The 12,076-nt window shown below is 51.8% G+C and overlaps 1 protein-coding gene across 1 annotated transcript in view; it reads left to right on the forward strand.

Annotated features, from left to right (window-relative positions):
- Positions 1-12,076, forward strand: part of colgalt1a (collagen beta(1-O)galactosyltransferase 1a) — a 61,062-nt gene that overhangs the window by 36,816 nt on the left and 12,170 nt on the right. The window contains 6 exon segments of the mRNA XM_072491203.1: positions 497-701; positions 2,144-2,263; positions 3,222-3,298; positions 3,993-4,099; positions 9,974-10,106; positions 11,918-12,045. Of these exon segments, the coding sequence (XP_072347304.1) occupies positions 497-701; positions 2,144-2,263; positions 3,222-3,298; positions 3,993-4,099; positions 9,974-10,106; positions 11,918-12,045 (770 nt within the window).

The following is a 12,076-nucleotide window of genomic DNA, read 5'->3' on the forward strand; positions in this document are numbered from 1 at the left end:
ACTGGCACCTCCACACTCCAGCCCTGTGCCAGACTGGCACCTCCACACTCCAGCCCTGTGCCAGTCTGGCACCTCCGCACTCCAGCCGTGTGCCAGACTGGCACCTCCGCACTCCAGCCGTGTGCCAGACTGGCACCTCCACACTCCAGCCCTGTGCCAGACTGGCACCTCCACACTCCAGCCCTGTGCCAGACTGGCACCTCCACACTCCAGCCCTGTGCCAGTCTGATACCTCCGCACTCCAGCCCTGTGCCAGTCTGGCACCTCCACACTCCAGCCGTGTGCCAGACTGGCACCTCCGCACTCCAGCCCTGTACCAAACTGGCATTGTCGTGCTCCAGCCCTGTAGCATACTTCTATATTGCACGTAAATGCATTCCTCGCAGTGCCCTGGTGTATTTGGCTGACACCCTTGACAACACGGCGTCCTTTGCTCTCTTTCTCTATTGCTATTTGAAGTTGTGTTGCACAGTAATTTACTTACTTTGCTCGGCAGGGTTACTACAAGAGGACCCCAGCCTATGTCCCCATCCGGAAACGGGATCGACTTGGCTGCTTCCCGGTGGTCATGGTCCACTCCACGATGCTGATCGACCTCCGCAAAGAGGCCTCCAAGCAGCTGGCGTTCTACCCTCCACACCCAGACTACACCTGGTCTTTCGACGACATCATTGTCTTTGCGTTTTCATGCCGGCAAGCAGGTGAGCAGCAAGATCCAACCCGCTGTGCGTGATTTCGAGTGCATGGAGCTGTGGAGGGATGTGGGCTGCTCAGGATATTCAATCCCGGGCTGACTCTGTGGCTGTACAACAAGACTCCTCAATTAAACAATCCCTTAATTCCCCCATACTCGAGGGTACACAAGCCTTTTGTATTCAAATAGTCGTTTAGTAGTACAGAACTTGAGTCTTGCTGAAAAGAGACCCATGTTGTCGAAGCTTTGTGCCTGGCACTCATCAGGACATTTCCACCACAATTCCAAATCCCAAAGGGAGCCACAATTCATCTTGCACGAGAAGATAGGTTGGCAGTTAGGGTAAACGAGCCAGTGATGCTCACATCCCGTATAATTAATTTTAAAATTGGGACTCTTGATTGGTAGGGACGTTGCCATGGTGAATGCACCAGGGAACAGTTAATTAGCAAGTTTTGACATCATGTCGTTTTATTCAGCGATACCTTTTTCTTATTTCCTTGAATGAAGGAGGTGACTGTTGCCTCTGACCTTCGCCACATCTTACTAGAAGGACTATGGTGAAACGGTAAAGAGGCATCTTTGGGGAAGTTGTCTTACTGCTGCCGAATGTGCCACTGAGCTTGGTTTTTAAAGTGACAGGAACAGGTTGGAGGCCATTCAGTCCCTCTCGTCTGTTCTGTCCTTCACTCAGATCGTGGCTGATGTGTCTTGACTCCCATTTGGCCTTCCAGTGCTACAAAGCCCTTGCCTAACAAAAATCTTGTCAATCTGGTTTTTGATTTTTAATTTGCCCCCCCCTCCCAAAACCAGACCCCATAACTTTCTGGGGAGATAGCGGGAGCTTCCTGTTCGCAAATTGGCTGTCGCGTTTCCTACATAACGGCAGTGATTGCACTTTGAAAGCACTTTATTTGCCTTATTTTGCTTTTTGGAGTGTCCTGAGCTCACAAAAGACGCTGTAGAAATGCAAGTTATTGTTTTATCACATGCACACATATCATGTCACCAACGTGACAATATACCGAACTTCGGCACATATCTTGTACAGCCCGCGTGCATGCACTTAATTGACGCCTGTGGATTTTATATTCTACCCGCGGCACGGTGGTTAGCACTGCTACCTCACGGCACCAGGGACCCAGGCTCGTTTCCGGCCTCGGGTGACTGTGTCCGGAGCCTGCACGTTCTCCCGTGGCTGCGTGGGTTTCCTCCGGGTGCTCCGGTTTCCTCCCGCAGTCCAAAGATGTGCAGGTTAGGTGGATTGGCCGGGCTAAATTGCCCCATGGTGTCCAAAGGCTAAGAGGTATAGGGCCCTTTCGGAGGGTCGGTGCAGACTCGATGGGCCGAATGGCCTCCTTCTGCACTGTAGGGATTCTATGATTCTATGAATGTACCTTGCAGGGTGAATGTAGCTGCAATAATGCGAATGGTTTGCTTGTGTTTCAGGGGTCCAGATGTATATCTGTAATAAAGAACAGTATGGGTTCCTGCAGGTGCCACTGAAATCAACCAGCACCATGCAGGATGAAGTGGACAGCTTCATTCATGTGCACTTGGAGGTTATGGGTAAGTGACACAAAGCGGGATTATCTGGAGCATCACGAGGTGATGGTTCTGACTCGATATACGTGGCCACACTACAGCTACAGGTCCAATTGGGCTAACTTCCACCTTTCTGCCCTCCCGCAATGTGGACCGCTTGACATTTGTAGCCCATTCGTAATTGCCCTCGAACTGAGCAGCTGGCTGGCGCCATCTCTGGAGTCAGCCACGTTGCCGCGGGCCCGGAGTCACTTGTAGGCCAGACCGGGTAAGGACGGCAGATTTCCTTCCCGTTAGCGAGCCGGGTGGGTTCGCACAACAATCGATGATAGTTGCCATGTTCGCCATTACTGAGACCACCTTTACAATTCCAGATTTCCTTTTTGAAATTTAGAGTGCCCAATTCATTTTTTCCAATGAAGGGGCAATTTAGCGTGGCCAGTCCAGCTACCTTGCACATCTTTTGGGTCGTGGGGGCGAAACCCACGCAGGCGCGGGGAGAATGGGCAAACTCCACACGGACAGTGACCCAGAGCTGGGATCGAACCTGGGACCTCGGCGCCGTGAGGTAGCAATACTTGTGCTCACTCAGCGTCGGTGAGATATCCTGTGGTAACGGGGCGACACGGTGGTTAACACTGCTGCCTCACAGCGCCAGGGACCCAGGTTTGATCCTGGCCTCTGGTGGCTGTGTGGAGTCTGCATGTTCTCCCCGTGTCTGCGTGGGTTTCCTCCGGGTGCTCCGGTTTCCTCCCACAGTCCAAAGATGTGAAGGTTAGGTGGATTGGCCATGATCAATTGCCCCTTGGTGTCCAGGGGTGTACACGTTAGCTGGGATTACGGGGATAGAGCGGGAGACTGGGCCTAGGTTAGGGTGCTCTTTCAGAGGGCTGGCGCAGCCTCGATGGGCCTAATGGCCTCCCCCTGCACTGTAGGGATTCTATGAATGCTCCATATCGTGACGCCCGTGTTTATATTTCAGTGAACCATCCCCCCATGGAGCCATCCCAGTACCTCTCTGTGGCACCAATGTACCCGGATAAGATGGGCTTCGACGAGGTAAGATCTTATTTGATGTTGCTCTTGGGGCGTGAGCGTCACCAGCAGAGCACACGTTTGTGGGCCGTCCCTTCCCTCATTGCCCTGAGAAGGCGCTGATTCCCTTGAACTGTCTGTAGCCCTTTTATTGCAGGTGTGCAGCTAGAGGTTTCTGGGTTTTGACCCTGTCTCGGCCATGTGTGTCCAAGTTGGGAAGACGGGGAACCCAGAGGCGAGTTCTCACAACATTGCAGCCCTTGCACTCGTCGATTGTCGAGGCTTCAGGGCCACCTCTCATTGAAGGGCCTCCTGTTTCTGGATCACTGCCGTGTTTTTTTTTCTTTTTTTTAAATAAATTCCAATTACCCAATTATTTTTTCCAATTAAGGGGCAATTTAGCGCGGCCAATCCACCTACCCTGCACATCTTTGGGTTGTGGGGGTGAAACCCACCCAAACACGGGGAGAATGTGCAAACCCCACACGGACAGTGACCCAGGGCCGGGATTCGAACCTGGGTCCTCAGCGCCGTAAGCAGCAATGCTAACCCACTGCGCCACCGTGCTGCCCCGGATCACTGCCTTGTTGACCGAGCATCCACTTTCTTCTGGGTAGACTGGAATGATTAACGGTGTGGTGATTGGGCATATCTGTTTTATTGGAAGCTTATCACCTGATCATTCAATTTGAAACGCCTCCTTCCAATTGTCTTCCAGATTTTCCTGATTAACTTGAAGCGTCGCCCAGATAGGAGAACGCGAATGCTTCGCTCTCTCGACGAGCAGGAGATAGCGTGTAAAGTCATTGATGCAGTCGATGGAAGGTAAGCTGACACAACGTGTGAGACACAGTTACTGCTGCTTATGTTAACTTTGGCGCAGCACCTCGGGAGTACTGTGCACAACTTTGGTCTCCATATTGCAAAAAAGGATGTAGAGGCGCTGGAGAAGGTGCAAAAGAAACTAGATTTATAAAGATGATAGCAGAACTGAAAGCCCATCTGGAAAACTGGGGCAAGATAAGACCGAGAGCTGGCCTGGTCTCTGAGGATATGAAAGAGTTTGACGCAGTGAAAATGTTTCCAAAACGAGAGGCCATAAATAGGCGTATTTAAGGAAACAAACAGGATAAATATGAGGGAGGGGCGGCACAGTGGGTTAGCCCTGTTGCCTCACAGCGCCGAGGTCCCAGGTTCGATCCCGGCTTGGGTCACTGTCCGTGTGGAGTTTGCACATTCTCCCTGTGTCTGCGTGGGTTTCGCCCCAACAGCCCAAAGATGTGCAGGGTAGGTGGATTGGCCATGCTAAATTGCCTCTTAATTGGAAAAAATGAATTGGGTACTCTAAATTTAAAAGATAAATAAATTTTTTAAAAATTTAAGTAAATTTAGAGTACCCAATTAATATTTTGCAATTAAGGGGCAATTTAGCGTGGCCAATCCACCTACCCTGAACATCTTTGGGTTGTGGGGGCGAAACCCACGCAGACACGGGGAGAATGTGCAAACTCCACACGGACAGTGACCCAGAGCCGGGATTCGAACCTGGGGCCTCGGCGCCGTGAGGCAGCAGGGCTAACATAAATGAATAAATATGAGGGGGAAAGGATATGCTGACGAGGTTGAATTAAGAGGAGGCTCGGCTAGACCACGGATTAATTGAACTGAGTATTTCTCTGCTATAAATTCAATGTCGTTTTTCAGGGACCATCAATCTGGGGCAGCTAAAGGGCGGCGCAGTGCTTCGCACTGCTGCTTCATGTCGCCGAGGACCCGGGTTCGATACCGGCCCCGGGTCACTGTCCGTGTGGCGTTTGCACACTCTTTCCGTGTCTGCGTGGGTCTCACCCCCACACCACCCAAAAAGATGTGCAGGGTAGGTGGATTGGCCACGCTCAATAGCCCCTCAATTGGAAAGAAATTAATTGGGTACTCTAAATTAAAAAGAAAAAAATCTGGTGCAGCTACAGTAATAGTGATAAGAGAAGGTGCAAAGATGACGGCCATCGCTTGTGTTTAAAGGCAGCTTACACTGCGCACCTTACTACTCACTCAGTTTAATGCTTCCACCGGAGTGATGTGAAAATGAAATGAAAATCGCTTATTGTCACAAATAGGCTTCAAATGAAGTTACTGTGAAAAGCCCCTAGTCGCCACATTCCAGCGCCTGTTCGGGGAGGCTGATACGGGTGTGCACAGATGAAGAAGCGAAAGAGTTTGTGGTTGGGGTGGATGAGTTGTGGTTGGGTCGGGGTGGGGGGGAGCGAGGCGGTGTGCGGTAGGGTGCTTTGGAAGGGTTGGGTATTTTGGAGGCTGAGTGTGTTAGCAGAGAAGAGCGTCTTTGGAAAAAAAGGGTGGGTGTAGTGGCTGAGGCTTAGTCTCCAAATGCATGTGATCCTCCAAGGTCCACAGGGCTGGATGATGGAGCCATTGTGGTTGAACGAAGATGCGGAGAAATTTGAAGCGGGAGATCTGGAATCAATCCAGCGGGGGAGGGGAGGGGGGGGGGGGGGATAGAGAGAGAGAGAGGTAGGCAGCAAAATGAAAAAGCAAAGTTGATGGGAGGGGGGGGGGGGGCTTTTGGTCCGCTGCGTTTTGTAGAGGTGGGGGAAAGGTGAGTCGAGGCTGTGAAGGTCGGCGATTTCGGCAGCGGCGGGGATAGAGGTGTGCCGGTCGTGCTGGATGGGAATCCCGGCTGGAGGCGGGGTTTAAGGCTGAGGCCGGGGCTGAACAGGGTGCCGAGGCGCTTCGCCAGAGTGGGGCTCTGAGTTGCACCCAGAGGATTCCAGACACCGACATGATTCCCATGGTGAAGCAGTCGGAAACCTGCTTGTAGGTGCTCAGTCAGCTTTTCGCTTGGATCCCATGAGGATTCAGTCTCCTAACCGCAGCATTTGGAAAGCACTGTCTGACCGCACTGCAATAGTTTATGTGAAGCATCTGATTTTGGTTTTGCTCTAAATGCAAAACTGATGGAGTCTCTCCTGGTCAGGAACTGCACTAATCCATCCCAGGGCTTCATGAATATTACCCTCTCCGTGTCTCCTTCCCAATGATTGGGTGTCCGGGGGCTCCCTTCCTTCACCATTTCCCATCTCAAACTGGCTAATTAGGCGACCTATCTGCTGGGTATTAGCTCCCATTCAGTCACGGCAGTATCGCATTGACTTTGTTTCTGTAACAATCCTACTAAATGTTTTCAGAAAAGAGACATGGGGCGGGCCTTTCCATGCAACACGCTGCATTGGCTGGCGGTGGGATCTTCCGGTCCCGTTGTTGTCAATGGGGTTTCCTCGCCACCGGGAAGCTCAGCGGCAGGGGGGGGTGCCGTCGGCAGGACTGGAAGATCACGCCGGTGTGAACATGTTCTCCAGCCACCGTATGAAGAGATTCCAAGGTGTGGCTGGGCCTTCAGGACTGCAGGAATCGCCCATGATTTGTACCACGTCCCTATGCCATTTCCTGCTGGGGTGATGCCGATCTTCTCGCTGACCCCTTTTATTCTTTGATGGGATGCGGGTGTCACTGCGAAGGCCAGCATTTTGTTGCCCATTGATAATTGCCCTTGAAGTGAATGGCTTCCTGAGCCATTTCCGAGGGGCAATTAAGAGTCGGCCACGTTTCTGTGGATCTGGAGTCACGTGTAAGCCAGACCGGGTAAGGGCGGCAGATTTCCTTCCCTCAAAGGGCGTTTAGTGAACCAGATGCGTTTTTGCAACAATCGATGATCGTTACCATTGCTGAGGTTAGCTTTCGGTTCCAGCTGCCCAGGTGGGATTTGAACCCATGTCCCCAGAATATTAGCCTGGGCTTCTAGATTGCTAGATTACTACCATGTTACCTTCTCCCCCATGTCCCTCTTGGTCGTAAGGAAGTCATCGCCAAGGCGGGTGTGATATTGAGCAGTGATCACTCGGTGGCTTTCTTGACCGTCTTAATCCTGACGCGACGCAGCCGTGGATTCCAACTGCTACAGCCGTTACATTCTGCTTTATGGACTGCCCGTTATTTCAAAATCCGTTGCCGCTTCTCAGCTTAAACCTTTCTGAGTTTACCGTACTCTGTGGTGTGACTAATTGGTGCAAACGTGGAGAAGGGAGGGATTGGTGGGGGAGGGCCAAACAATCTGGGTAGGCGGGGTTGAGTTGTGACAATGGGATGGGCTTGCCAAAGTCTAATAGTCTCGTATTCCTGAAAAGTGTTCTCCTCTTATGTGCGGCTTATCCTTCATTTCTAATCTCCTCATGAGGGGAAAGTGTGAGTAAGTGGAGTTGAGTTAGAAGATCAGCCAGGATTATTATTATGATCCCAGACCAGACCTTAACATTTGTTAGGCGACCGGACAGGAACGGCAATCGCTTTTCTTTTTAATTTGTAAAACTGAGACAAAAGGGTACTTCGTTCCAGGAGTGATTCCACTCACATATAGGGATATGGTATATTAAAACAAACTGTGTTACCAACAAACTACCTTTAACAGCACAGAATTATAGATTACAATTACTGGTTAAACAATGCTTAACAATAAAATGAAGCTTAAGTCCTAACTGCTACCTTCTTTATCTCCAATGAAGCAAAACCCAACTCGGGTCAAACCCACTTTTAAATAACGTTAGCAAACACAGGATGACTTGTCTATCTTCAGATAGAAGGATCTTTTGTGAGACTGCTTGAAAAGAGAGGGAGATCCTGTCAGATTAACGCTGAATCTCTGACAGCCTTCTGCTGTTCAGCTCACAGCTTCCTGCAACACTAACTCAAGATTGACTGCCACAGACCTGGTCCCTCCCATCACTACATTATCTTTATCCCCCTCAAATCCCGTGACCTAATTACTTAAATCTAAACATAATTGGCACGATTCTCCGCTGCCGCGCCGGTTGGGAGAATCGCCTGGGTCGCCGAATTTTCCCGCGACGCCGGTCCGACGCCCTCCCGCGATTCTCCCAAGCGGCGAGTTCTGCGCGGTGCAGGCCGGAGAATCGCCCGAGACACCCAAAATGGCGATTCTCCGGCACCCCCGCTATTACCCGGCCCGGATGGGCCGGACGGCCAGCCCAAAACGGCAGGTTCTCCCCGGCGCCGTCCACACCTGGTCGCTGCTGGCGGGAACAGCGCGGGAATGCTGGGGGGGCGGCCTGCGGGGGGGGGGGATCCTGCACCGGGGGGGGGCCCTCAAATGGGGTCTGGCCCGCGATCGGTGCCCACCGATCGTCGGGCCGTCCTCTCTGAAGGAGGACCTCCTTTCTTCCGCAACCCCGCAAGATCCGTTGGACATTTTCTCGCGGGGCGGACTCGGAGTGGGCGGCAACCGCGCATTCGCGGGTGACGCCAGTTATGCGGCGCTGGCCGCGTCATTTATGCGGCGCCGCCTTTACGTGGTGACAAGGCCTGGCGCGTGTAAATGACGCGGCCCCGCTCCTAGCCCATTATCGGGCCCTGAATCGGTCGGGAAAGGGGCCGTTTCGCGCCGTCGTGAACCTCGACGGCATTCACGACGGCGTGGGCACTTCGGCGTGTGAGTGGAGAATCCCACCCAATGTATCTAATTATCTATCCCCCAGAAATCATAACAAAAACCCTAGGCCTATCCTTGTAAACATAAGCATGGCTGGAAATAACAATGTGCTCACTTTTGCAACATCTTAATTGCATCACAGAACACAGAACATACAGTGCAGAAGGAGGCCATTCGGGCCATCGAGTCTGCACCGAGTGGGCAGCACGGTAGCACAAGTGGCTAGCACTGTGGCTTCACAGCGCCAGGGTCCCAGGTTCGATTCCCCGCTGGGTCACTGTCTGTGCGGAGTCTGCACGTTCTCCCCGTGTCTGCGTGGGTTTCCTCCGGGTGCTCCGGTTTCCTCCCACAGTCCAAAGATGTGCAGGTTAGGTGGATTGGCCATGATAAATTGCCCTTAGTGACCAAAAAGGTTAGGAGGGGTTATTGGGTTACGGGGATAGGGTGGAAGTGAGGGCCTAAGTGGGCCGGTGCAGACTCGATGGGCCGAATGGTCTCCTTCTGCACTGTATGTTCTATGACCCACTTAAGCCCTCACTTCCACCCTATCCCCGTAACCCAATAACCCCTCTTAACCTTTTTTGTTTTGGTCACTAAGGGCAATTTATCACGGCCAATCCACCTAACCTGCACGTCTTTGGACTGTGGGAGGAAACCGGAACACTCGGAGGAAACCCACGCAGACACGGGGAGAACGTGCAGACTCCGCACAGACAGTGACCCAGCACTGCATCATCTGCAGTCTATCTTTCTTTTAAAACATATTACTGCAGCTGCACATCCTAACCCAGGCATTTAAAACAATTACTGCATCAGATACATATAATACAATATATGTATCAATTTTGTACATTCATCACATCATATTGAGCAGTGGAGCAGGCTCGAGGGGCTGAATGGCCTGAACTTGTTCCCATTTTTAAAAATCTTCCTCTTTGGTGTTGGCCTCCTGAAATGAAATGAAATGAAAATTGCTTATTGTCACAAGTCGGCTTCAAATGAAGCTACTGTGAAAACCCCCTAGTCGCCACATTCCGGTGCCTGTTCGGGGAGGCTGGTACGGGAATTGAACCGTCCTGCTGGCCTGCCTTGGTCTGCTTTCAAAGCCAGCGATTTCGCCTTGTGCTAAACCAGCCCCGACCCAAATGGGCTAATACTTTTCCCATGAATCTTCCCAACAGAGCGTTCAACAGCAGCCAGATAAAGGCGCTCGGCATCACGATGTTGGCGGATTATCAAGACCCTTACTCGGGGAGGCCCTTGACCAAGGGGGAAATGGGCTGCTTTCTCAGTCACTACAACGTCTGGAAAGAGGTAAGGAGCCTCGGTGTCAGGCGAGGGCCTGTGGGAGTTTGGCTGCTCCCCCCACCATCACCCCCAAGCTGGCACTGCCATTTGTAGCTATAATAGGGGGGACTGTACTGAAACTTAATCCCAAATCACGTTCCGCACGGTGCCTGCTGTGATCCAGTGAGTGCTGAAGCATCAACATGACCCATTGTCATTGCAGGGCTGAGGATTAGGGGGAAGATATTGACTGAGGCTGTTTAATAATCTGCTCGGTGAGAATACTCGCCTATGCACTGGTGAACAGCTAAATATCAAACTTTAAATTCTTCAGCCAGTTTACAGCCTCCTGATCAGCTGGGCGAAGGGCAGTGGGACCATCACTGAAACACAGCACATTCTACTCAATATATTGATGCGATTACATCCCAACATATTTTAATGTAGAGACATCGGTTGCCTGGAGTTAATTTTCCACAGGTATTTCTCATTTTTACTCTTTCATAACTTTCAGAGCCAAAGATTCTCTGAAGAAAAGTCTTTTAAAAATCCTGGCTAGGCTCCTCGGCTGGAATATGGTGGCCGATTCAGGGCAGCATGCTTTAGGAAGGATGTTGTGTCCTTGGATAGGAGGTTTAGTAGAATTGTTCAAAGGATGAGGACGGACTGGAGAATATCTTACAGCGTAGAAGGAGGCCATTCAGCTCAACGGGTTCTGCACCGACCCTGTGAAAGAGCACCCTACATAGGCCCACTCTCCTGCCCTATCCCTGTAACCCCACCTAACCTGCGCATCTTTGGAGACTTAAGGGGCAATTTTAGCATGGCCAACCCACCTAACCCGCACATCTTTGGACTTGTGGGAGGAAACCGCAGCACCCGGAGGAAACCCACACAGATACGGGGAGAATGTGCACACTCCACACAGACAGTCACCCAAGGCCGCAATTGAACCCTGGGTCCCTGGCGCCGTGAGACAACAGTGCTAACAACTGCGCAACCCTGCCGTCCCGGGAGCTGGGACCTTTCTGCTTGGAGCAGAAATTACCCTGGGGTATGGCCACCATGGGCACATCTCTCCCTTGGGTGTGGGTGCCCATTCTTCCTACGGTATTGGTCATAGAATCGTAGAATTTACAGTGCAGAAGGAGGCCATTCGGCCCATCGAGTCTGCACCGGCCTTTATAAAAAGCACCCTACTGAAGCCCACGTATCTACCCTATCCCCGTAACCCAGTAACCCCCACTTTTCTTTTTTCTTTTTTAATAAATTTAGAGTACCCAATTCATTTTTTCCAATTAAGGGGCAATTTAGCGTGGCCAATCCACCTACCCTGCACATCTTTGGGTTGTGGGGGTGAGACCCACGCGCACACAGGGAGAATGTGCAAACTCCACACGGACAGTGACCCAGAGCCGGGATCGAACCTGGGACCTCGCCGCCGTGAGGCCGCAGTGCTAACCCACTGCGCCACCGTGCTGCCCTCAGTAACCCCCACATAACATGTTTTGGACAATCCACCTAACCCGCACATCTTTGGACCATGAGCGCTGACTCTGGCTGCAAAAATGGATCTCGGAGTACAGCCTTGGACACAGGCCCCATGAATGCGACAACTTTACACTGGGATAGAGGTTCTACCAGCTCGACAACTTTCACGGGGGTATGAGCACCCACTTTCCTGGACAGGTGTTGGCTGTCCCTGAGGAATGGGTCCCACGGGCAACGTCTGGCTCCATGATGTGGACCCCCCCCCCTTCTCCCCCCCCCCCACTTACAGGTGTGGAATATCCTATCTTGGCTGTGTTTCATATCGATGTCCCTCTGGTTACCCGCAGATCGTTGAGCGAGGACTGCAGGTATCGGTGGTGTTTGAAGACGATCTTAGATTCGAAATCTTCTTCAAGCGAAGATTGAAGTATCTGATGAAGGAGGTGGAGAAGGCTGCACTCGACTGGGATCTGATGTGAGTGCGCAGAGGGAAACCCCTGAACTGG

This window comes from Scyliorhinus torazame, chromosome 27 (assembly GCF_047496885.1).
Source record: "Scyliorhinus torazame isolate Kashiwa2021f chromosome 27, sScyTor2.1, whole genome shotgun sequence".
NCBI classification, from domain to species: Eukaryota; Metazoa; Chordata; class Chondrichthyes; order Carcharhiniformes; family Scyliorhinidae; genus Scyliorhinus; species Scyliorhinus torazame.